Source organism: Oncorhynchus kisutch, linkage group LG11 (assembly GCF_002021735.2).
Source record: "Oncorhynchus kisutch isolate 150728-3 linkage group LG11, Okis_V2, whole genome shotgun sequence".
NCBI classification, from domain to species: domain Eukaryota; kingdom Metazoa; phylum Chordata; class Actinopteri; order Salmoniformes; family Salmonidae; genus Oncorhynchus; species Oncorhynchus kisutch.
In genome coordinates, this window is record NC_034184.2 from 5,039,096 (window position 1) to 5,066,774 (window position 27,679).

The window sequence follows — 27,679 nt, forward strand, 5'->3', positions numbered from 1 at the left end:
ATGACAGAGCATTACTAACACCCATATTAATACATATTCCTGACAGAGCATTAATAACACCACCCATGTTAATACATATTTATGACAGAGCATTACTAACACCCATATTAATACATATTCCTGACAGAGCATTACTAACACCCATATTAATACATATTCCTGACAGAGCATTACTAACACCACCCGTATTAATACATATTCCTGACAGAGCATTAATAACACCACCCATATTAATACATATTCCTGACAGAGCATTACTAACACCACCCATGTTAATACATATTCCCCGACAGAGCATTACTAACACCCATATTAATACATATTTATGACAGAGCATTACTAACACCACCCATATTAATACATATTCCTGACAGAGCATTACTAACACCACCCATATTAATACATATTCCTGACAGAGCATTACATACACCACCCATATTAATACATATTCCTGACAGAGCATTACTAACACCCATATTAATACATATTCCTGACAGAGCATTACTAACAACACCCATAGCTCATCTAATGTACAGTACATTTAATTAATCATGTTCTCTAGTAGCTCATCTAATGTACTGTACATTTAATTAAATATGTTCTCTAGTAGCTCATCTAATGTACTGAAACATGCAGCTGATCATCTTGCCAACATTTGGAACATATAATTTCATACTTCAGATATGATGAGGTCAAGTAGGTTCTTACCTGCTGCAGAGCTGTCATGCTTCTTCCCACACGTCTTGGTCTCCTGTTTGAAGGAGTTCTCGTCGTCTGCGTCCCCATCCCCCCACCAAGATGGCTGTCCATACAGAGGTGTTCCCCGGTGCGATGCTGCTATGTCCCCTATAACAAACACAAGTGGTTTCACACAATTTAGATTTAATGTATAACATTCGTCAAGGGGTGTTTGACAAGATAAATGAATTAAGTCAATTGATACAGTAACTGGCCAGTAGTTACTGTGACTGTTCCTGAGCAGCTGCACTGTGTCTTTTTGTAAGGGGTGCGACCTGGCGGCAGAGAAGTCAGACGCAGGAGAGAAATAACTGTTAACAAAACCCACCAGAAAACAGAATAATAAAATAAATGGATCCATAACCCAACACACACCAGGACAGACGTTCACAAACACTACAATAAACAGTCACCCACAAGGACATGAGGGGGAACAGAGGGGTAAATACACACCAGGACAGACTGTCACGCCGTGGTCTAAGTATTTTGTGTTTTTTCTTCATGTATTGGGTCAGGCCAGGGTGTGGCATGGAGTTTTTGTATTGTGGTGTGTTTTGTCTTGGGGTTTTGGTGTGTATATATTTGGGATTGTAGCTAGTGGGGTTTTCTAGCAAAGTCTATGGCTGTCTGGAGTGATTCTCAATCAGAGGCAGGTGCTTATCGTTGTCTCTGATTGGGAACCATATTTAGGCAGCCATATTCTTTGAGTTTGTCGTGGGTGATTGTCCTATCTGTTCTATGTGTACTCTATGTTAGTTTTACACAAGTATAGGCTGTTTCGGTTTACGTTTCGTTCTTTGTTTTGTAGTGTTTGTGTTTATTTCGTGTTTCGTTTTGTTCATTAAATATGGATCGCAATCGACACGCTGCAGTTTGGTCCGACTCTCATTCATCACCACTAGAAAGCCGTAACAGAATCGCCCACCACACTCGGACCGAGCAGCGTGTTAACAGGCAGCAGCGAAAGGAGGACGTTATGGACAGCAATCGCACGGAGTATACGACGTGGGAAGGAATCGACAGGTGGGCGGCCGACCCAGAGAGAGTGCAGGAGCCCGCATGGGATTCGCTAGAGCAGTGCGAAGAAGGCTATAGGCGAATGGAGTTGGAGAAAAGAAAGTCACGGCGGTGCAGAGCGAAGCCCGAAAAGCAGCCCCAAAAATGTATTGGGGGGGGGGGGGCTCAGAGGGAGAGTGGCTGAGTCAGGAGATAGACCTGTGCCAACTCTCCCTGTTTATCGTGAGGAGCCTAGGAGGAGACCAGAACCAGAGCCGGTGTTGGAGGTGAGCGAAACAGAGACTGTGAAGGAGTTAATGGGGAAATTGGAGGAGAGAGAAATGAGGGAGTTGCTGTGTTGGTGCTTTTTGCATGGAATTCGCCCGACGGAACGTGTCGGGGATTTGATGACACCTGGGTTAGCGCTCCATACTCGTCCTGAGGTGCGTGTTAGTCGGCTGGTGAAGTTGGTGCCAGCCTCACGCACCAGGCCTCCTGTACACATCCCTAGCCTTGCACGTCCTGTGCCAACACTGCTCTCAAGATCTCCAGTACGCCTTCACAGTCTAGCCCATCCTGTGCCACCTCCACACTCCAGTCCTCCGGTAGCAGCTCCCCGCACCAGGCTTCCTGTGCGTGTCCTCGGTTCCAGTAACACCAGTACCAGCACCACGCACCAGGCCTTCAGTGCGCCTCGCCTGTTCAGCGCAGCTAGCGCTTTTCTCGTCTCCTGCGCTGCTGGAGTCTCCCGCCTGTTTAGCGCAGCCAGAGCCTTTCTCCTCTCCTGCGCTGCCGGAGTCTCCCGCCTGTTCAGCGCAGACAGAGCTGCCAGCCTGCAGGGAGCAGCTGGAGCTGCCAGCCTGCATGGAGAAGCCAGCCTGCATGGAGAAGCCAGCCTGCATGGAGCAGCCAGAGCTGTCAGTCTGCATGGAGCAGCCAGAGCTGTCAGTCTACATGGAGCAGCCAGAGATGTCAGTCTGCATGGAGCAGCCAGAGCTGTCAGTCTGCATGAAGCAGCCAGAGCTGTCAGTCTGCATGAAGCAGCCAGAGCTGTCAGTCTGCATAGAGCAGCCAGAGCTGCCAGTCAGCAAGGAGCTGCCAGTCTACATGGAGCAGCCAGAGATGTCAGTCTGCACGGAGCTGTCAGTCTGCACGGAGCTGTCAGTCTGCACGGAGCTGTCAGTCTGCAAGGAGCTGTCAATCTGCAAGGAGCTGTCAGTCTGCAAGGAGCTGTCAGTCTGCACGTTGCTGTCAGTCTGCACGGAGCTGTCAGTCTGCAAGGAGCTGTCAGTCTGTAAGGAGCTGCCAGTCTGCAAGGGGCTGCCAGTCTGCAAGGGGCTGCCAGTCAGCACGGAGCCGCCAGAGCTGTCAGTCTGTAAGAAGCCGCCAGAGCTGTCAGCCTATATGGAGCAGCCAGTGCCGCCAGTCTGCCCAGCGCCGCCAGTGCCCCCAGTCTGCCCAGTGTCGCCAGTCTGCCCAGCACCGCCAGTCTGCCCAGCACCGCCAGTCTGCCCAGCGTCGCCAGTCTGCCCAGCGTCGCCAGTCTGCCCAGCGTCGCCAGTCTGCCCAGCGCCGCCAGTCTGCCCAGCGTCGCCAGTCTGCCCAGCGTCGCCAGTCTGCCCAGCGCCGCCAGTCTGCCCAGCGTCGCCAGTCTGCCCAGCGCCGCCAGTCTGCCCAGCGCCGCCAGTGCCCCCAGTCTGCCCAGTGTCGCCAGTCTGCCCAGCATCGCCAGTCTGCCCAGCACCGCCAGTCTGCCCAGCGCCGCCAGTCTGCCCAGCGCCGCCAGTCTGCCCAGCGCCGCCAGATCTGCCATTCAGCCAGACTCTTCCAGATCTGCCAGTCGACCAGACTCTTCCAGATCTGCCAGTCGACCAGACTCTTCCAGATCTGCCAGTCGACCAGACTCTTCCAGATCTGCCAGTCAGCCAGACTCTTCCAGATCTGCCAGTCAGCCAGACTCTTCCAGATCTGCCAGTTGGCCAGGATCTGCCAACCAGCCAGGATCTGGTAGATCTACCTACCTGCCTGAGCTTTCTCTCACTCCTGAGCTTTCTCTCACTCCTGAGCTTTCTCTCACTCCTGAGCTTTCTCTCACTCCTGAGCTTTCTCTCACTCCTGAGCTTTCTCTCACTCCTGAGCTTTCTCTCACTCCTGAGCTTTCTCTCACTCCCGAGCTGTCTCTCACTCCCGAGCTTCCCCTCAGTCCCGAGCTGTCCTTCAGTCCCGATCTGCTCCTCAGTCCAGTGGGTTTCTGGGTAAGGACTACTAGGCCATGGTCGGCGGCGAGGGTGGACTATCCAGGGACGAAGGGAGAGGGACTAAGACATTAAAGGAGTGGGGTCCACGTCCCGCGCCGGAGCCGCCACCATGGACAGACGCCCACCCGGACCCTCCCTATTGTTTTGAGGTGCGTTCGGGAGTCCGCACCTTAGGAGGGGGGGGGGGGGGGGTTCTGTCACGCCGTGGTCTAAGTATTTCGTGTTTTTTATTCATGTATTGGGTCAGGCCAGGGTGTGGCATGGAGTTTTTGTATTGTGGTGTGTTTTGTCTTGGGGTTTTGGTGCGTATAATACACACCAGGACAGACGTTCACAAACACCACAATCACCCACAAGGACATGAGGGGGAACAGAGGGGTAAATACACACCAGGACAGATGTTCACAAACACTACAATAAACAGTCACCCACAAGGACATGAAGGGGAACAGAGGGGTAAATACAACCCAGGACAGACGTTCACAAACACTACAATAAACAGTCACCCACAAGGACATGAGGGGGAAAAGAGGGGTAAATACACACCAGGACAGACGTTCACAAACACCACAATCACCCACAAGGACATGAGGGGGAACAGAGGGGTAAATACACACCAGGACAGACGTTCACAAACACTACAATAAACAGTCACCCACAAGGACATGAAGGGGAACAGAGGGGTAAATACACAACATGTAATTGATGGGATTGGAAGCAGGTGTGATGGAAGACAAGACAAAACCAAAGGAAAATGAAAAGACGATCAGCAATGGCTAGAAGGCCGGCGACTTCGACCGCCGAACACTGCCTGAACAAGAAGAGGGACCAACTTCGGCGGAAGTCGTGTCACTTTTAATTCATCTGTCCTGGATGATGGGACTTGGAGCAATGGTTTGGCTTTAGCCGTTCCCCTGACCTACATTACCCAATCAGCAGAATAATGAGGGACAAACCCATCAACACCAACCTCTGCTACACAATCTAACTACCTTCTCCTCTTCCCACTGCCAAAGGCTTGATTTTCTAACTACCTTCTCCTCTCCCAGCTGCTAAAGGCCTGACCTTCTAACTACCTTCTCCTCTCCCCACTTTGGCTTCACCCAGCTGGGATGTTTATATGGGTGTGATTTACAGACTTTAGTTGAAGCAAGGTCTGGGACAATGTGTAGGCCCATTTACTGCCAACAATGTCACAATAGCAAAATGGAACCCAATATTCACTTCGGACTGCAGTGTAAGCAAGCACTGACTTTGCATATGAAGAAAACCCAAAGAATGCACTAATTGCAGTGTGCATTCACAGAGGACTGTGTTCAAAATGCATATATGCCTATTATTGCTACAAGATTAGTGGCGAGCCTATAAATGCTGCAAGATTGGTGAGGAGTTTTGCCTGCCTGCATAACATCTCCAGTTAACCTATGGTGGTGTGCTGCAGAGAGGAAAGGGAACATACAGTCTGACTGCAGAGAGGAAAGGGAACATACAGTCTGACTGCAGAGAGGAAAGGGAACATACAGTCTGACTGCAGAGAGGAAAGGGAACATAGTGACTGCAGAGAGGAAAGGGAACATACAGTGACTGCAGAGAGGAACGGGAACATACAGTGACTGCAGAGAGGAAAGGGAACATACAGTGACTGCAGAGAGGAAAGGGAACATACAGTGACTGCAGAGAGGAAAGGGAACATACAGTGACTGTCTGACTGCAGAGAGGAAAGGGAACATACAGTGACTGTCTGACTGCAGAGAGGAAAGGGAACATACAGTCTGACTGCAGAGAGGAAAGGGAACATACAGTCTGACTGCAGAGAGGAAAGGGAACATACAGTCTGACTGCAGAGAGGAAAGGGAACATAGTGACTGCAGAGAGGAAAGGGAACATAGTGACTGCAGAGAGGAAAGGGAACATAGTGACTGCAGAGAGGAAAGGGAACATACAGTGACTGCAGAGAGGAAAGGGAACATACAGTGACTGCAGAGAGGAAAGGGAACATACAGTGACTGTCTGACTGCAGAGAGGAAAGGGAACATACAGTCTGACTGCAGAGAGGAAAGGGAACATAGTGACTGCAGAGAGGAAAGGGAACATAGTGACTGCAGAGAGGAAAGGGAACATACAGTGACTGCAGAGAGGAAAGGGAACATACAGTGACTGCAGAGAGGAAAGGGAACATACAGTGACTGCAGAGAGGAAAGGGAACATACAGTGACTGCAGAGAGGAAAGGGAACATACAGTGACTGTCTGACTGCAGAGAGGAAAGGGAACATATGGTAACTGTCTGACTGCAGAGAGGAAAGGGAACATACGGTGACTGTCTGACTGCAGAGAGGAAAGGGAACATACGGTAACTGTCTGACTGCAGAGAAGAAAGGGAACATACGGTGACTGCAGAGAGGAAAGGGAACATATGGTGACTGCAGAGAAGAAAGGGAACATACGGTGACTGCAGAGAGGAAAGGGAACATATGGTGACTGCAGAGAGGAAAGGGAACATACGGTGACTGCAGAGAGGAAAGGGAACATACGGTGACTGCAGAGAGGAAAGGGAACATACGGTGACTGCAGAGAGGAAAGGGAACATACAGTCTGACTGCAGAGAGGAAAGGGAACATACAGTCTGACTGCAGAGAGGAAAGGGAACATACAGTCTGACTGCAGATAGGAAAGGGAACATACAGTCTGACTGCAGATAGGAAAGGGAACATACAGTCTGACTGCAGAGAGGAAAGGGAACATACAGTCTGACTGCAGAGAGGAAAGGGAACATACAGTCTGACTGCAGAGAGGAAAGGGAACATACAGTGACTGCAGAGAGGAAAGGGAACATACAGTGACTGCAGAGAGGAAAGGGAACATACGGTGACTGTCTGACTGCAGAGAGGAAAGGGAACATACGGTGACTGTCTGACTGCAGAGAGGAAAGGGAACATACGGTGACTGTCTGACTGCAGAGAGGAAAGGGAACATACGGTGACTGTCTGACTGTGAATCAGCGGGGGGAATAATACATTAGCATTAAAAGGACAATTAGCAGGCTTCAATATCCAGGTGGTGGAGAAGGCGACAAGGAGGAACACATGTAAACGCTTCCCGCCTCCTATTTTTTAATGGTTGTCGAGTAATAAAGGAGACATATGGGTGGATGTGGCTCCCCCTATCATTACAGGCCCTCTGCTGAAGGCCCCCACTGCAGATCCTGTAATTAAAACACATAATGGGTGGCAAGCCGGGTTAAATGTAATGTTGGTACACTGGCCTTGTGTTAAGCCTGATGCCTCATATGACAGTGTTAGAACATCTGTTGTTTTGATCCTGATACTATGGACCAGGGTTCCTTAACTGGCGGACCGCGGGTGGTTTAAGTTTGAGCAAAATAAATAATGTATATATGCAGTACTACTCAAAAGTTTGGACACACCTACTCATTCAAGGGTTTTTCTTCATTTCTACCATTTTCTACTTAGTAGAATAATAGTGAATACATCAAAACTATGAAAAAAAACAGATGGAATCATTTAGTAACCAAAACAGTGTTAAACAAATCAAAATATATTTCATATTTGAGATTCTTCAAAGTAGCCACCCTTTGCCTTGATGACAACTTTGAACACTCTTGGCAATTTCTTAACCAGCATGAGGAATGCTTTTCCAACAGACTTGAATGAGTTCCCACATATTCTGAACACTTATTGGTTGCTTTTCCTTCACTCTGCAGTCCAACTTATCCCAAACCCTCTCAATTTGGTTAAGGTCGGGTGATTGTGGAGGCCAGGGCATCTGATGCAGCCCTCCATCGCTCTCCTTCTTGGTCAAATAGCCCTTACACAGCCTGGAGGTGTGTTGGGTCATTTTCCTGTCTAAAAACAAATGATAGTCCCACTAAGCGCAAACCAGATGGGATGACGTATCGCTGCAGAATGCTGTGGTAGCCATGCTGGTTAAGTGTGCCTTGAATTTTTTATAAATCACTGACAGTGTCACCAGCCCATCACACCTCCTCCTCCATGCTTCATGGTGGGAACCACACATGCAGAGATCATCCGTTCACTTACTCTGCGTCTCACAAAGACACGGCGGTTGGGACCAAAAATCTCCAACTTGGACTCAGACGAAAGGACAGATTTCAAATCAAATCGAATCCAATTTAATTTGTCAATGTGCCGAATACAACAGGTGCAGACCTGACAGTGAAATGCTTACTTACGAGCCCATAACCAACAATACAGTTTAAAAAAAAATTCTTACCCATAAGAAACAAGTTACAAGTAATTAAAGAGCAGCAGTAAATTAGCACAAGCAAGACCATATACAGTGGGTACCGGTACAGAGTCAATGTGTGGGGGCACCACTTAGTTGAGGTAATATGTACATGTAGGTAGAGTTATTAAAGTGACTATGCATAGATTATATCAACAGAGTAGAAGCGGTGTAACGGGGGGGGGGGGTAATGCAAATAGTCTGTGGAGCCATTTGATTAGATGTTCAGGAGTCCCTGGAAGGGGTGCGTCACCTGAGTGGGTTGATTCACTGATGTGGTCATCCTGTTGGGGTTGGCGCCCCCCCTTGGGCTGTGCCGTGGCGGAGATCTTTGTGGGCTATACTCGGCCTTGTCTCAGGATGGTAAGTTGGTGGTTGAAAATATCCCTCGAGTGGTGTGGGGGCTGTGCTTTGGCAAAGTGGGTGGGGTTATATCCTTCCTGTTTGGTCCTGTCCGGGGGTATCATCGGATCGGGCCACAGTGTCTCCTGACCCCTCCTATCTCAGCCTCCAGTATTTATGCTGCAGTAGTTTGTGTCGGGGGGCTAGGGTCAGTTTGTTATATCTGGAGTACTTCTCCAGTCTTATCCGGTGTTCTGTGTGAATTGAAGTATGCTCTCTCTAATTCTCTTTCTTTCTCTCGGAGGACCTGAGCCCTAGGACCATGCCTCAGGACTGCATGGCATGATGACTCCTTGCTGTCCCCAGTCCACCTGGCCGTGCTGCTGCTCCAGTTTCAACTGTTCTGCCTGCGGCTATGGAATCCTGACCTGTTCACCGGACGTGCTACCTGTCCCATGCTGGTCATTTATGAACATTTGAACATCTTGGCCATGTTCTGTTATAATCTTCACCTGGCACAGCCAGAAGAGGACTGGCCACCCCTCATAGCCTGGTTCCTCTCTAGGTTTCTTCCTAGGTTTTGGCCTTTCTAGGGAGTTTTTCCAAGCCAACGTGCTTCAACACCTGCATTGCTTGCTGTTTGGGGTTTTAGGCTGGGTTTCTGTACAGCACTTTGAGATATCAGCTGATGTACGAAGGGCTATATAAATACATTTGATTTGATTATGGCTTGGGGGTAGAAGCTGTTTAGAAGCCTCTTGGACCTCTTGGCACTCAGGTACCGCTTGCCGTGGGGTAGCAGAGAGAACAGTTTATGACTTGGGTGGTCTTTGACAATTTTCAGGGCCTTCCTCTGACACCACCTGGTATAGAGGTCCTGGATGGCAGGAAGCTTGGGCCATTCACACTACCCTCTGTAGTGCCTTGCAGTCAGAGGCGGAGCAGTTGTCAAACCAGGCAGTGATGCAACCAGTCAGGATGCTCACTGTGGTGCAGCTGTAGAACCTATTGAGGATCTGAGGACCCATGCCAAATCTTTTCAGTCTCCTGAGGAGGAATAGGTTTTTGTCGTGCCCTCTTTACGACTGTCTTGTAGTGCTTGGACCATGTTAGTTTGTTGGTGATGTGGACACCAAGGAACTTGAAGCCTCAAAATGCTCCACTGCAGCCCCGTCTATGAGAATGAGGGTGTGCTCAGTCCTCTTTTTCCTGTAGTCCACAATCATCTCCTTTGTCTTGATCACGTTGAGGGAGAGATTGTTGTCCTGGCACCACACAGCCAGGTCTCTGACCTCCTCCCTACAGGCTGTCTCATCATTGTCATTGATCAGGCCTACCACTGTTGTGTCATCGGATAACTTAATGATGGTGTTGGAGTCGTGCCTGACCGTGCAGTCATGAGTGAACAGGGAGTACAGGAGGGAACTGAGCACGCACCCCTGAGGGGCTCCTGTGTTGAGGATCAGCGTGGCAGATCTGTTGTTACCTACCCTTAACACCTGGAGACAGCTCGTCAGGAAGTCCAGGATCCAGTTGCAGAGAGAGGTGTTTAGTCCCAGGGTCCTTAGCTTACTGATAAGCTTTGAGGGCACTATGGTGTTGAATGCTGAGCTGTAGTCAATCAATAGAATTCTCACATAGGTGTTCCTTTTGTCCAGGTAGGAAAGGGCAGTGTGGAGTGCAATAGAGATTGCATCATCTGTGAATCTGTTTGGGCGGTATGCAAATTGGAGTGGGTCTAGGGTTTCTGGGATAATGGTATTGATTTGAACCAGCCTTTCAAAGCACTTCATGGCTACAGACACTTGCCAGTTGGTCAGAGCATGCTCGGAGTACACGTCCTCGTAATTCATCTGGCCCCGCGGCCTTGTGAATGTTGACCTGTTGAAAGGTCTTACTCACATCGGCTGCGGAGTGCGTGATCACACAGTCTTCCGGAACAGCTAGGGCTCTCATGCATGTTTAAGTGTTATTTGCCACGAAGCGAGCATAGAAGTTTAGCCCGTCTGGTAGGCTCGTGTCACTGGGCAGCTCTCGGCTGTGCTTCCCTTTGTAGTCTGTAGTGGTTTGCAAGCCCTGCCACATCCGACGAGTGTCAGAACCAGTGTAGTACAATTTGATCTTAGTCCTGTATTTACGCTTTGCCTGTTTGATGGTTTGCCGAAGGGCATAGCGAGATTTCTTCTAAGCTTCCGGGTTAGAGTCCTGCTCCTTGAAAGTGGCAGCTCTAGCTTTTATCTCAGTACGGATGTTGCCTGTAATCCATGGCTTCTGGTTGGGCTATGTACGTACGGTCTCTGTTGGGACGACGCTATCAATGCACTTATTGATGAAGTCAGTGACTGATGTGGTGTACTCCTCAATGCTATCGGAGGAATCCCGGAACATGTTCCAGTCTGTGCTGCAAAACAGTCCTGTAGCTTAGCATCTGCTTTATCTGACTACTTTTTTATTGATCTAGTCACTGGTGCCTCCTGCTTTAATTTTTGCTTTAAGCAGGAATCAGGAGGATACAATTATGGTCAGATTTTTCAAATGCAGGGCATGTATGGCTTTGTATGCGTCTCTGTGTGTGGAGTAAAGGTGGTCCGTAGTTGATTTCCCTCTGGTTGTACATTTAACATGCTGATAGAAATTTGGTAAAACAGATTTAAGTTTAAAGTCGGCTACTAGGAGTGCCGCCTCTGGGTGAGCGTTTTCTTGTTTACTTATGGTAGAATACAGCTCATTCAATGCAGTCTTAGTGCCAGCCTCAGTCTGTGGTGGAATGTAAAAGCTATGAAAAATACAGATGAAAACTCTAGGTAGATAGTGTGGTCTACAGCTTATCATGAGATACTCTGCCTCAGGCGAGCAATAGCTTGAGACTTCCTTAGATATTGTGCACCAGCTGTTGTTTATAAAAATAGATAGTCTGCCGCCCCTTGTCTTACCAGACGCTGCTGTTCTATCCTGCCGGTACAGCGTATAACCAGCCGGGAAATTTCAGGAAACATAAGATATCACATTTTTGAATGTCCCGTTGGTAGTTTAATCTTCCGCATAGGTAATCTATTTTATTCTCCAAAGAATTCACGTTTGCAAACGGAATGGAAGTAAGTGGAGGTATATTCGTTCAGCTTCGAATTCTCAGAAGGCAGCCCGCCCCTTGGCTCCATTTTCTCTGCCTCCTCTTCACGCAAATCACGGGGATCTGGGCCTGTTCCCGAGAAAGCAGTATATAATTCGCGTCGGGCTCGTTAGACTCGTTAAAGGGAAAAAAGGATTTTGCCAGTCCGTGGTGAGTAATCGCAGTCATGATGTCCAGAAGTTATTGTCGGTCACAAGAGACAGTAGCGGCAACATTATGTACAATATAAGTAAAAAGAATAAGTCACAAACAACGCAAATAAACAAACAAAAAAACACAATCGGTAAAACATCAGCCTTCCTCTCCAGCTCCAGATAACCACCAGTGTCATTTCCTTGGCCCAAGCAAGTCCATTCTTATTATTAGTGTCCTTTAGTAGTGGTTTCTTTGCAGCAATTTGACCATAAAGGCCTGGTTCACGCACTATCCTCTGAACAGTTGATGTTGAGATGTGTCTGTTACTTGAACTCTGAAGCATTTATTTGGGCTGCAATCTGATGTGCAGTTAACTACAATTAACTTATGCTGTGCATCAGCGGTAACTCTGGGTCTTCCTTTCCTGTGGTGGTCCTAATCAGACCCAGTTTCATCATAGCGCATGACTGCACTTTCAAAGTTTTCGAAATGTTCTAGATTGACTGACCTTCAAGTCTTAAAGTAATGATGGAATGATGTAATTTCTCTTTGGTTATTTGAGCTCTTCTTGCCATAATTGTAACGGCGTTCTTCGTTTGTTGAAAGAGAGTCGGACCGAAATGCAGCGTGGTGGTTACTCATGTCTTTAATGAAGAAAAAAATGACGATACATGAAATAACTAATAAATACAAAAACAACAAACGGAACGTGAAACCTATACAGCCTATCTGGTGAACACTACACAGAGACAGGAACAATCACCCACGAAATACAAAGTGAAACTCAGGCTACCTAAATACGGTTCCCAATCAGAGGCAACGAGAATCACCTGACTCCAGATTGAGAACCGCCTCAGGCAGCCAAGCCTAACTAGACACACCCCTGATCATAGCAATCCCAAATCCTATAAAACCCCAATACGAAACACAACACGTAAACCCATGTCACACCCTGGCCTGACCAAAATATATAACGAAAACACAAAACACTATGACCAAGGCGTGACAATAATATGGACTTGGTCTTTTACCAAATAGGGCTATCTTCTGTATAACACCCCTACCTTGTCACAACACAACTGTTTGGCTCAAACACATTACGAAGAAAAATAATTCCACAAATTAACTTTAAACAAGGCACACCTGTTAATTGAAACTCATTTCTGGTGACTACCTCATGAAGCTGGTTGAGAGAATACCAAAAGTGTGCAATGCTGTAATCAGGCCAAAGGGTGGCTACACTGAAGAATCTCAAATATAAAATATATTTTGATTTGTTTAACACTTTTTTGGTTACTACATGATTCCATGTGTCTTATTTTATCATTTAGATTTCTTCTACATTATTCTACAATTTAGAAAGAAAAAAACATCTGAAAAACCCTGGAATGAGTAGGTGTGTCCAAACCTTTGACTGGTACTATATTATTTTTAGAAATAATATTAATTGTTTATTCACATAAACTTGTCACGGTCGTCCTCCTCTTCATCTGAAGAGGAGGCGAGATGGATCGGAGGACCAAAATGCGGCGTGGTATGTGTTCATCATTAATTTTAATACAGAAAACGCTGAACACTGAAACACTATACAAAAAAACAATAAACGAAAGAACAACCGTGAAGCTAAATGCAAACTGCGCTGAAACAAGCAATCAACATAGACAATCACCCACAAACAAACAGTGCAACCCAGGCTACCTAAGTATGGTTCTCAATCAGAGACAACTAATGACACCTGCCTCTGATTGAGAACCATACTAGGCCGAAACATAGAAATCCCCAAATCATAGAAAATCAAACATAGACTGCCCACCCAACTCACACCCTGACCATACTAACTAAATACAAAACAAAGGAAATAAAGGTCAGAACGTGACAAAACTACTGAAAAAACACCAGGAAATCAGCTCCCAAGTTATTTTAATTTTGGAAAGCTGTTCCAAACTATTCCCATGCATAATAAAGAAACACATTATCGTATATAAAATGTAAGCTACAGTTGAAGTTGGAAGTTTACATACACTTAGGTTGGAGTCATTAAAACTTGTTTTTCAACCACTCCGCAAATTTCTTGTTAACAAACTATAGTTTTGTCAAGTCGGTTAGGGACATCTTTGCGCATGACACAAGTCCTTTTTCCAACAATTGTTTACAGACAGATTATTTCACTTATAAATCACTGTATCACAATTCCAGTGGGGCAGAAGTTTTCATACACTAAGTTGACTGTGCCTTTAAACAACTTGGAAAATTAGAGAACATTATGTAATGGCTTTAGAAGCTTCTGGTAGGCTAATTGACACAATTTGAGTCAATTGGAGGTGTACCTGTGGATGTATTTCAAGGCCTACCTTCAAACTCAGTGCCTCTACTTGACATCATGGGAAAATCAAAATAAATCAGCCAAGACCTCAGAAAATAAATTGTAGACCTCCACAAGCCTGGTTCATCCTTAGGAGCAATTTCCAAATGTCTGAAGGTACCATGTTCATCTGTACAAACAATAGTACGCAAGTATAAACACCATGGGACCACGCAGACGTCATACCGCTCAGGAAGGTGGCGCGTTCGGTCTCCTAGAGATGAACGTCCTTTGGTGCGAAAAGTGCAAATCAATCCCAGAACAACAGCAAAGGACCCTGTGAAGATGCTGGAGGAAATGGGTACAAAATTATCTATATCCACAATAAAACGAGTCTTATATCGACATAACCTGAAAGTCCGCTCATCAAGGAAGAAGCCACTGCTCCAAAACCGCCATAAAACGAGCCAGAATACGGTTTGAAACTGCACATGGGGATAAAGATCTTACTTTTTGGAGAAATGTCCTCTGGTCTGATGAAACAAAAATATAACTGTTTGGCCATAATGACCATCATTATGTTTGGAGGAAAAGGGGGAGGCTTGCAAGCCGAAGAACACCATCCCAACCGTGAAGCACGGGGTGGCAGCATCATATTGTGTGGATGCTTTGCTGTAGGAGGGACTGGTGCACTTCACAAAATAGATGGCATCACGAGGTAGGAACATGATGTGGATATATTGAAGCAACATCTCAAAACATCAGTCAGGAAGTTAGTTTGATCGCAAATGGGTCTCCCAAATGGACAATGACCCCAAGCATACTTCCAAAGTTGTGGCAAAATGGCTTAAAGGACACCAAAGTCAAGGTATTGGAGTGGCCATCACAAAGCCCTGACCTCAATCACATAGAACATTTGTGGGCAGAACTGAAAAAGCGTGTGCGAGCAAGGAGGCCTACAAACCTGACTCAGTTACACCAGCTCTGTCCGGAGGAATGGGCCAAAATTCACCCAACTTATTGTGGGAAGCTTGTGGAAGGCTACCCAAAACGTTTGACTCAAGTTAAATAATTTAAAGGCAATGCTACCAAATACCAAGTGTGTATGTAAATGTCTGACCCACTGGGAATGTGATAAAAGAAATAAAAGCTTAAATAAATCATTCTCTATACAATTATTTTGACATTTCACATTCTTAAAGTAAAGTAGTGATCCTAACTGACCTAAAACAGGGCATTTTTACTAGGATTAACTGTCAGGAATTGTGAAAAACTGAGTTTAAATGTATATGTATACTTCTGACCAACTGTATATGTTTGTAAAATATTATATCTGTTTTGGCTTCTTGCAGTCAAATTGCAGTCTTCAAATGTTCTGTAATTTTCCAGCCCCCTGATCATCTGCTCAATAAAATCAGCCCGTGGCTGAATCTCGTTGGTGATCCCTGGTCTAGGGACGATGGCCATGGCTAAAGTAAAAAATGAAGGACATCCTCTCATTTATCAGAAAAACGACTCCATCCATAGGGACCAAACCGTTTCCCTTAAATGTTAGTCATTTAGCAGATGCTTTTATCCTGAGCGATTTACTAGAGAAATTAGGATTAAGTGTTTTGCTCAAGGGCACATCGACCGATTTTTCACCTAGTCAGCTCAGGGATTCGAACCAGCGACTAGGGTTTTCCCCAAAGAATGTAAGAGGGCACTGCGCCACCTTGTAGACTGGCTGCACCACTTTATTTGTTATAATTTAAGCAATTATTTTCCTCTAGATTGCAGGAAATGGCAGTTACAAGTGTTCAAAAATGCAAAAATCTCTAAGGCACTGCCCACCCACGCTGCACTCAGCAGTACCAGATCATGGAGAAGACCCTGAGCAATATTTCAGTTACTGGCCCAACACTCTTAACCGCTAGGCTACATGCCACCCCAACGCATATCAAAAGAACACTCTGTGTTCCTAATGTAATGACAATGAACCATGTACTGTATGTCACAATACAAAAGCCCTGTTAAAGTCTTGTTCCATCTGTAATACAGTAGCTATTCAACTCCCACAGCTGTACCATCTACTGTAACAGATACTAAACCGCTATCCACACCAACACCAGCATAAACTCTCCCTCCAGCTGAGTGACTTGATGATAGTGCGTAAACGATGCAAGTGTAGGAGACATTTTCCCTGTCAGCTACACAGGGAGAGACAGGAGCAGCTGCAACCACTCTGCTGCATCCTGTAGATAAATATAACTCTTTCCCACTGGGCAGACACTTGTTGAATCAATGTTGTTTATGCGTCATTTCAATTAAATTACGTTGAACCAATGTGAAATAGACGTTTAATTGACATCTTTGCCCAGTGGCTACTGATAGTGGGACCAGGAGCATGCTGGGCTGGCTCATCAGATAAGACACCCAAGTGGTACAGGACAGTAGCTCAGATTAGTGTGATGTTTTTAGTGACAACGTGTTATTTAAACACCTGTCCTAAACCCTCGCTCTTTTATTACAGTCAATAGATAAACAGACAAGCCCCCATAAGAGACAGGCAGTGAAAGGTTTATTAGTCTTTTAGATGACTGGTGGTCCATACAAGTGTATCACTGTCCAATCTATGGTAGGATCAGGACATTCATTGCTTACTTATTCAGAATAAGGACTCTAAAATGCTATTGTTATAAAATGGCATTATGAATCTAGTCACAACTTGGATGCAGATATTGCTTATTTCCAAATACTGTGTCATGATTGAAAATCAAAACTGAAATATCCCATTCATTATTTCCCTGAAATGACTGGGTCATACCGTACAACATACATGTAATCTCTTATATGTGCTTCCTGCTCTCACCTGCCATCTTGTCATCTCCCTGGTGTGAATCAGCAGGTTTGGCCGATGGCTCCATGATGGTCCCCTCGGCTGCCTTGGTCTCGGGTGGTCTGGGGGTCTTAGCGGGGGACTTGCCAGGTGACTTGGTGGGCTCACCGTTGAAGTGCTTCTTAGTCAGCTGGAGCTGGCTGGTGAACTTCTCATGCTGATGGAGGGAGGAAGGGATGGAGCGATGGAGAAAGAGAGTGGAACACCGTCAGAGCCAAAAATATCATGTTTCATCTAATGTTGACACACACAGCTTAAAGTTGTATTTGCATGGGGCAAGATAAAATCTTATGAACCTACAGTGCCTTCAGAAAGTATGCATACCCCTTGACTTATTCCACATTTTGTTGTGTTACAGCCTGAATTTAAAATGGATTAAGTCGATTTTTACAGCCTGTATTCAAAATGGAACATTTTTCTCACCCATCTACACACAATATCCCATAATGACAAAGTGAAAACATGTTTTTAGATTTTTTTTGGGGGGGGGGCAAATGTATTGAAAATGAAATATCTAATTTACATAAGTATTCACACCCCTGAGTCAATACTTTGTAGAAGCACCTTTGGCAGTGATTACAGCTGTGAGCTTTAAGTCTGTAAGAGCTTTCCACACCTGGATTGTGCAACATTTGCTGATTATTCTTTAAAAATTCTTCAAGTTCTATGAAATTGGTTGTTGGTCATTGCTAGACAACCATTTTCAAGTATTGCCATAGATTTTCAAATAGATTTAAGTCAAAACTGTAACTCGGCCATTTAAAAACATTCACTGTCTTCTTGGTAAGCAACTCCAGTTTAGTTTTGGCCTTGTGTTTAAGGTTATTGTTCTGCTGAAGGGTGAATTAATCTCCCAGTGTCTGGTGGAAAGCAGACTGAACCAGGTTTTCCTCTAGGATTTTGCCTGTGCTTAGCTCCATTACGTTTGTATTTTTATCCTGAAAAACTCCTGTCCTTAAGGATTACAAGCATACCCTTAACATGATGCAGCCACTCGATGCTTGAAATTTGAAGAGTGGTACTCTTTAAACAAGGCACACCTGTTAAAAGTAATATGCTGTAATGATTTGCCCCAAATATAATATTTTGTATTCAGGACAAAAAGTGAATTGCTTTGCCACATTCTGTCCAGTATTACTTTAGTGTCTTGTTGCAAACAGGATGCAGTTATGGAATATTTTCAGTTTTCTCCTATCACAGCCATTAAACTCTGTAGCTGTTTTAAAGTCACCATTGTTCACATGGTTTAATCCTTGAGCAGTTTCCTTTCTCTCCGGCAACTGAGTTAGGAAGAATGCCTGTATCTGTACTGACTGGGTATATTGATACACCATCCAAAGTGTAATTAATAACTTCACCATGTAATTAATAAAGTTTTACCCATCAATAGGTCACCTTCTTTGTGAGGCATTGGAAAATCTCCCTGGGGTACAGAGATGAGGTAGTCATTCAAAAATCATGTTAAACACTATTATTGCACACAGAATGAGTCCATGCAACTTATTACGTGACTTGTTAAACACATTTTTACTCCTGAACTTATTTAGGCTTGCAATAACAAAGGGGTTGAATACTTATTGACGCAATACTTTTTATGAATTGGTAAAAATGTCAAAAGACATCATTTCACGTCCACTTTGGCATTATAGGGTATTGTCTAGACGCCAGTGACCAAAAATCTAAATTGAATCAATTTTAAATTCAGGCTGTAACAACAACATTTTGAAAAAAAATCGAGGGGTGTGATTCCATTCTGAAGACCCTGTACTTACAGACACTGTGTTATACTATGGTATAACTGTTGTTATTTCAGATTTAGCAGACATTAGCACCCCAGATAGCCCTGATATTGAGTACAACATAGATATTCTGATATATAGTGCCTTCAAACAGTATTCACACCCCTTGACTTATTCCACATTCTGATGTGTTACAAAGTGGGAAATCAAAAGTTTGGAGCCACTTAGAAATGTCCTTGTTTTCCATGAAAACATACATGCTAAATGAATAGAAATTATAATAAAGACATTGACAAGGTTATAAATAATGATTTTTAATTGAAATAATAATTGTGTCCTTCAAACTTCGCTTTCGCCAAAGAATCCTCCATTTGCATCAATTACAGCCTTGCAGACCTTTGGCCTTTGGCTCAACAAAGTTGTCAATTTGTTGAGGTAATCTGAAGAGATTTCATCCCATGCTTCCTGAAGCACCTCCAACAAGTTGGATTGGCTTGATGGGCACATCTTAAGTACCATATGATCAACGTGCTCCCACAACAGCTCAATAGGGTTGAGATCTGGTGACTGTGCTGGCCACTCTATTATAGACAGAATACCAGCTGACTGCTTCTTCCCTAAATAGTTTTTGCATAGTTTGGAGTTTGGAGCTGTGCTCCAATAAAGCGCCATCCACAGGGTATGGCATGGCGTTCTTCAAGATCCCTTTTACCCTGTACAAATCTCCCACTTTACCACCAAAGCACCGCCAGACCATCATCTTGCCTCCATCATGCCTGACAGATGGCTTCAAGCACTCTTCCAGAATCTTATAATTGTTCTGCTTCTCACGAATGTTCTTCTTTGTGATCCGAACACCTTAAACTTATATTAGTCTGTCCATAACACTTGTTTCCAATCTTCCTCTGTCCAGTGTGTGTTCGTTTCCCCATCTTCAACTTTTATTGGCCAGTCTGAGATATGGCTTTTCATAGCAACTCTGCCTAGAAGGCCAGCATCCCCGAGTCGCCTCTTCACGGTTGACGTTGAGACGGGTGTTTTGTGGGTACTTTTTAATGAAGCTACTAGTTGAGGACTTGTGAGGTGTCTGTTTCTCAAACTAGATACTCTAATGTACTTGTCCTCTTGCTCAGTTGTGCACCAGGGGCTCCCACTCCTCTTTCTATTCTGGTTAGCGCCAGTTTGTGCTGTTCTGTGAAGGGAGTAGTACACAGCTTTGGACGAGATCTTCAGTTTCATGGTAATTTCTCACATGGAATAGCCTTCATTTCTCAGAACAAGAATAGACTGACGAGTTTCAGAAGAAAGGTATTTGCTTCTGGCCATTTTGAGCCTGTAATCGAAGGCTCAACTAAATCTGATGCTCCAGATACTCAACTAGTCTAAAGAAGGCCAGTTGAATTGCTTCTTTAATCTGCACAACAGTTTTCAGCTGTGCTAACATAATTGCAAAATTATTTTCTAATGATCAATTAGCCTTTTAAATGATAAACTTGGATTAGTTAACACAACGTGCTATTGGAACACAGGAGTGATGGTTGCTGATAATGGACCTCTGTACGCCTATGTAAATATTACATAAAAGATATGTTGTTTCCAGCTACAATAGTCAGTTACAACATTAACAATGTCTACACTGTATTTCTGATCAATTTGATGTTTTTTTTTTATGGATAAAAATATGCTTTTCTTTCAAAAACAAGGACATTTCTAAGTAGTGTACATTCTATCCCAGTACAACATGTAAAGGGTTGTATGTACTGTGTAGTGTCCTACCTGAAGAGCCTCATCTGGGACAGTCATCTCCTCTCGCACCACCGTGAACAGGTTGATATGTGGAACAGGTTAAGGGAATACACTTTCACACTGTTTGCATCGATCCTCACAGCCACTTCATTATACACACAACAGTCAGGCCGAAGCCACAGCGGATGACAGTTTGACACTTGCAGATTATACAGCTTGACAAATGATCAGTGGACGAGAGCAATGAAGTGAACAGATGCCTCATGTAAGGTTATTTAAATTGCAGTAATGTTGTGTCATTAAAATGTTAAGGACTGAATGATTGAAAGGATATCATATCCAAACCTCAGCTTGTCATCAATCTTTAAAGTGACATACATCTGCTCCTGAATTCGGACATCATTCACAAATGTCTGTGTGGAGAGAAAAGAGGGAAAACCTGTTTGTAAGTTATAAATAGCACATTATAAATGCACTGCCCTCCGCCTCTCTCCAGTGCCAGGCGTGCCAGCCCAGTTCTCATTGCTTAAAACCCTTGTGGCTCAGACTTAAGTTACATAATGAATTTAGGGAAACTGTTCCCTGCAAACTTCATTTCAGGCTACATTTAAACCAGAATACATCGCCTTTCATTCTCAGTTACAAATCACCACAAACCTGCAGACAACAGGTGATGGCGAGAACTTGGATTAGGGTTGTATTACACCGGTACTGTAAATGTGATTTCTGTCTTTCTTGCAGGTCTCTCCAACCCCCCATAAGAACCAGCCATTGTGACATTATAAAAGGAAAGACAGCACCTTAAATAATCTGGTGATGTGAAAAATGTCCCACAATGCAGCCAGAGACATTGAATCAGCTGATGGGGTCTGGTTATGGAAGGTATGTCAGATGATGGGGTGCAGAGCGGGGCAAAGAAAACATTGGCAGCTCTGGCCTCACTGACCAAGCATTTTCAATCATCACTGCCAGCGATTAAGTTTCCTGACTCTGTGCCGGTCTCTGTCTGACCTCTAAATAGTGTGACAGAACTTGATGAAAGGGACAAGAGGTACTTTGATCTACCTGGGTCCTTCATGGAGAGCATAGAAATTCAAATCAAACTTTTTTAGAGTCACAAGTCCAGTTTAAAGTCACTCTAAAAGAGAAGAACCACATTGGGTAATAAGTGTTAGCTGAAAGGTGGTTGCAGTGTCTAATTAGAAGATACAGTTATGACTGTAGGCTAGCTGTGGTTGCCATCAGGATTTATCAAAACAGAGTCCTGGACAAATAGATTGAACATACACTGTTGACTTCTCTTATGAATCAAAATGTATCCTCAAGATGAGTAAGATGTGCAGGGCATTCAGTAGTCAGGCTCTGATTGGCCCAGCATGTGATGTAGATCCATCCTAAAGATGAGTAAGATGTGCAGGGCATTCAGTAGTCACTTCCTGATTGGCCCAGCATGTGATGTAGATCCATTCTAAGATGTATTTTTTATTTTTTTATTTCACCTTTATTTAACCAGGTAGGCCAGTTGAGAACAAGTTCTCATTTACAACTGTGACCTGGCCAAGATAAAGCAAAGCACTATGACACAAACACAGAGTTACACATGGAGTAAACAAACATAGTCAATAACACAATAGAAATGTCTATATACAGTGTGTGCAAATGTAGTAAGATAAGGGAGGGAAGGCAATAAAAAGGCAGAATTGGCGAAATAATTACAATTTAGCAATTAAAACACGGGAGCGATAGATGTGCAGAAGATGAATGCGCGAGCAGAGATACTGGGATCTAAAGGAGCAAAAAATATAAAAAATAACATGGGGATGAGGTAGTTGGGTGGGATATTTACAGATGGGCTGTGTACAGGAGCAATGATCGGTGATGCTCAGACAGCTGATGCTTAAAGTTAATGAGGGAGATATAAGACTCCAGCTTCAGTGATTTTTGCAATTCGTTCCAGTCATTGGCAGCCCAGAACTGTAAGGAAAGGCGGTGAAACGAGGAGCTGGCTTTGGGGATTACCAGTGAAAAATACCTGCTGGAGCGCGTGCTACGGGTGGGTGCGGCTATGGTGACCAGTGACCTGAGATAAGGTGGGGCTTTACCTAGCAAAGACATATAAATGACCTGGAGTCAGTGGGTTTGACGACGAATATGAAGCGAGGGCCAAACAACGAGAGCATACAGGTCGTAGTGATGGGTAGTATGGTCACGCCCTGACCGTAGATTGCTTTGTATGTTTCTATTTTTAGTTTGGTCAGGGAGTGATGTGGGTGGGTATTCTATGTTTGTATTTCTATGTGTTTGGCATGGTATGGTTCCCAATCAGAGGCAGCTGTCAATCGTTGTCTCTGATTGAGAACCATACTTAGGCAGCCTGGTTTCACCCTTGAGTTGTGGGTAGTCGATTTCTGTTTTTGTGTGTATTCACCTGACAGAACTGTTTCGTTCTCGTTATTCATCGTGGTTATTTTGTTTAGTGTTTAGTTTTGATAAAATTTACAACATGAACATTTACCACACTGCACCTTGGTCCTCTCCTTCTTCCACCTACGACAATCGTTACAAGTATATGGGGTTTGGTGACAAAACTGATGGCACTGTGATAGAGGCTATTTTGTAAATGACATCACCGAAGTCACGGATGGGTAGGATAGTCAGTTTTAAGAGGAAAAGTTTGGCAGCCTGAGTGAAGGATATAAATAGGAAGCCAAATCTAGATTTAATTTTGGATTGGAGATGGTTAATGAGAGTCTGGAAAGAGAGTTTACAGTCCAACCAGACAACTAGGTATTTGTAGTTGTCCATACATTCTAAGTCAGAACCGTCCAGAGTAGTGATGCTAGTCGGGGAGGAAGGTGCGGGCAGCGATTGTTTGAAGAGCATGCATTTAGTTTTACTTGCAATTAAGAGCAGTTGGAGGCCAAGGAAGGAGTGTTGTATGGCATTGAAGCCAATCTGGAGGTTTGTTAACATAGTGTTCAAAGAAGGGCCAGAAGTATACAGAATGGTGTCGTCTGCGTATAAGTGGATCAGAGAATCACCAGCAGCAAGAGCAACATCATTGATGTATACAGAGAAAAGAGTCAGCCCGAGAATTTAACCCTGTGGCACCCCCATAGAGACTGTCAGAGGTCCGGACAACAGGCCCTCTGATTTGACACACTGAACTCTATCTGAGAAGTAGTTGGTGAACCAGGCGAGGCAGTCATTTCAGAAAACAAGGCTGTTGAGTCTGCCGATAAGAATGCGGTGAATGACAGAGTCAAAAACCTTGGCCAGGTCAAAGAAGACAGCTGCACACTATTGTCTTTTATCGATGGCGGTTATGATATCGCTTAGGACCTTGAGCGTGGCTGAGGTGCACCTATGACCAGCTTGGAAATCAGATTGCACAGCCGGGAAGGTACGGTGGGATTTGAAATGGTCGGTGATTTGTTTGTTAACTTTCGAAGACTTTAGAAAGGCAGGGTAGGATAGATATAGGTACGAACGAGAGGTTGAACAGGCTAGTAATAGGGGTTACAACAATTGCAGTGGATAATTTTTAGAAAGAGAGGGTCCAGATTGTCTAGCACAGCTGATTTGTGGGGTGGCAGGTAGCATAGTGGTTAGAGCGTTGGACTAGCAACCAAAAGGTTGCAAGATCAAATCCCTGCGCTGAAAAGGTAAACATTTGTTGTTCTGCTCCTGAACAAGGCAGTTAACCCACTGTTCCTAGGCTGACATTGAAAATAAGAATTTGTTCTTAACTGACTTGCCTAGTTAGATAAATGTAAGATTGTAGGGGTCCAGATTTTGCAGCTATCTGGAATTTGGTGAAGGAGAAATGGGAGAAGATTGGGCAAGTTTCTGTGGGGGGTGCAGAGCTGTTGACCGGTGTAGGGGTAGCCAGGTGTAAAGCATGGCCAGCTGTAGAAAAATTATTTTCGAAATTCTCGATTATTGTAGATTTATCGGTGGTGACAGTGTTTCCTAGCCTCAGTGCAGTGGGCAGCTGGGAGGAGGTGCTCTTATTCCCCATGGACTTTACAGTGTCCCAGAAGTTTTGGGAGTTTGTGCTACAGGATGCAAATTTCTGTTAGGAAAGCAAAGGCTAGCTTTTTCAAACTGCCTGTGTTCATTGGTTTCTAACTTCCCTGAAAACTTGCATAACGCGGGGGCTATTTGATGCTAATGCAGTACGCCACTGGATGTTTTTGTGCTGGTCAAGGGCAGTCAAGTCTGGAGTGAACCAGGGGCTAAATCTGTTTTTAGTTCTAAATTTTTGGAATGGGGCATGCTTCTTTAAGATGGTGAGGAAAGTACTTTTAAAGAACAACCAGGCATCCTCTACTGATGGAATGAGGTCAATATCCTTCCAGGATACACGGGCCAGGTCGATTAGAAAGGCCACAAATGATAGCAATTGGGGAATAGGAGTGGAACTGGGGGGATAAGGGTACGGCTAAAGGCTATAAGAACTGGTCATCTAGAGCGTTGGGGAGAGGGAATAAAAGGAGCAGAATTCTGGGCGTGGTAGAATAGATTCAGGGCATAATGTGCAGACAATGATACGGTAGGATGTGAGTACAGTGTAAATAAATCCAGGCGTTAAGTGACAATGAGAGAGGTTTTGTCTCTGGAGGCACCAGTTAAGCCAGGTGAGGCCTCTGCATGTGTGTGGGGTGGGACAAAAGAGCTATCTAAGGCATTTTGAGAGGGACTGAGGGCTCTACAGTGAAATAAAACAATACGAACTGGCCAAGACAGAAGCAGACAAGGCATATTGACATAAGAGAGAGGTATAAAGCAATCACAGGTGTTGATCAGGAGAGCTAAGACAACAACGGGTAAATGGTGATGAATGGGCAGAGCGGGTTAGTTAGGTACATACAGGACCTGAGTTGGAGGCTGGGGCCGACAGAAACAAAATGAGGTACCGGGTTATTGAAACAGTTCAGGGGGCATCAGCTGTGTAGCCGAGTGATCATGGGGTCAAAAGAGCAGCAATAGGTGAGTCAGGGTGCCATTCGGGGACACAGTGTTCAGAAAAGCTAGCGGGAAGGGGCTAGTAAATGGTTATTCGGCAACATAACAGAATAGCCTGTTGAGACCACATCTGGAGTATCACCTCGTCAGTCCAGTCGTGATGGATTGGCGGGGCTCCGTGTCGACAATAAAGGGTCCAGGCCAATTGGCAAAGGAGGTATTGTAGCCCTAGAATTAGCTGGTATATGGGCCTAGCTCGAGGCTATCTCAAGGCTAGCTGGTGCTTGCTTGCAGCTAGCTAGCTGCGATGATCCGGTGTAATGATCCAGAGTGGCAGGAATCCGGCGATGTGGTAGAGAGAAGCAGTCCGATATGCTCTGGGTTGATATCGCACTGTAAAGAATGGCAGGTGTTGTCCGGGCTAAGGCTGGCTTGGTGACCGAGAAAAAAGGTGAAGACCACTAGCCGTGGCTCACAAAGACTAGTAACTAGTTAGCTGGCTAGCTCCTGATGGAAGTTCTAGTTATAAGGAATAAAAATAGCAGCTCCGTACCACATTGGGTTAGGTGGGTTGTAGGAAAGTATATTTTGTTTGTTGACCGAAAGTGAGATTAAGATATGCAAAAAAGACTGGTTAATTATGGCTATTTACACAGGATAAGACATGGCTAAAACAAAAACAAACACGTCCTACTGCTACGCCATCTTGGTCAAGATGAGTAAGATGTGCAGGGCATTCAGTAGTCAAGCTCTGATTGTCCCAGTATGGGATGTAGATCCATCATAAAGATGAGTAAGATGTGCAGGATATTCAGCAGTCAGGCTCTGATTGGCCCAGTATGGGATATAGCGCTACTTCCTGTCACCATGGGCCCTCGAACGACAGGGGAGGAATCCTGAAGCATGACTCAGGAGGAAGAGCTTATGACTCCAGCTTCCTGCCTGGGAGAATGCTTCACAGTTGTTCCAAGCTAGTGGGTTAGCCTAAACACTGAGTAAGTTACACAGCCATCAGCAGAACTAGGACAACTAACACATGACTCACACACACCATGTGGCAGGAAGAGCACTTCAACATGGTTTTTCTCTGCCGTGAAAAGATAATGGTGTGGAATAAAGGGGTAATTATCTCAGCCCTGTCAATCCCTCTCAAGTCAAAGCTGGAGCAAATTTGATTGGCCTAAAGATGAAGCACAACCTCTGACCCTTTTACATGTCTTCTCCTCCCCTTTTACTCACCCCGTTCAGGCTGCCCAGGTCCTTGACTTTGTGCTCATCGCTGGTCACCTCATAGTTGATGACTGCATGCTGCTTGTCAACACTCCGCGACTGTAAACACAAACCCAACAGTCACAGTCAGTAATGGTGTTACATATTGTTGAATGGTAACTTGACATCAATGATGAACTTGAAATGTTTTTGACATGATGATAACAGTGTGTGCATGAAAGTTTAAACATCAACATTGTGACAATGTCAGTGTTTGGAGGAGGAATCACATGTATTGTTTACACAATTCTGCTTTGAAGTCAGATTATATTTCCATTCATAAAGCAGTTAGGCCCTGTTTAATTATCTCACAGACAGAGATGGAAGCACAAACACACACACCAAGAAAGATACAACATGTAGGGAAAGTAGAGGGAGGAAGAGAGATAGTACAGAGAGCTATGGCATCCACATAGAGCTACGGTATCCACACAGACAGCTACGGTATCCACACAGAGAGCTTTGGCATCCATACAGAGAGCTACAGCGTCACAAAGAGAGCTACAGCGTCACAAAGAGAGCTACAGCGTCACAAAGAGAGCTACAGCATCCACAGAGAGCTTCGGCATCCACACAGAGAGCTACGGCATCCACACAGAGAGCTACGGCATCCACACAGAGAGCTACGGCATCCACACAGAGAGCTACGGCATCACAAAGAGAGCTACGACATCCACACAGAGGGCTACGACATCCACACAGAGGGCTACGACATCCACAGAGAGCTACGGCATCCACACAGAGCGCTACGGCATCCACACAGAGAGCTACGGCATCCACACAGAGAGCTACGGCATCCACACAGAGAGCTACGGCATCCACACAGAGAGCTACGGCATCCACACAGAGAGCTACTGGAATCTTGTATGTTCTCTCTCTGTTCAGAGCATAAAGTTGTGATTCAGGAGAATGAA

General features: G+C 44.9%; 1 protein-coding gene across 2 annotated transcripts in view; it reads right to left on the reverse strand.

Moving 5' to 3' along the window:
• Positions 1-27,679, reverse strand: part of LOC109900093 (centrosomal protein of 170 kDa-like) — an 85,761-nt gene that overhangs the window by 37,626 nt on the left and 20,456 nt on the right. For both annotated transcript variants that reach the window (XM_020495817.2, XM_031835199.1), the window contains exons 3-7: positions 26,736-26,825; positions 20,863-20,941; positions 20,559-20,617; positions 17,017-17,200; positions 709-846 (exon numbers count right to left, since the gene is read on the reverse strand). In XM_020495817.2, coding sequence (XP_020351406.1) covers positions 709-846; positions 17,017-17,200; positions 20,559-20,617; positions 20,863-20,941; positions 26,736-26,825 — 550 coding nt within the window. The remainder of the gene's footprint in view (positions 1-708; positions 847-17,016; positions 17,201-20,558; positions 20,618-20,862; positions 20,942-26,735; positions 26,826-27,679) is intronic.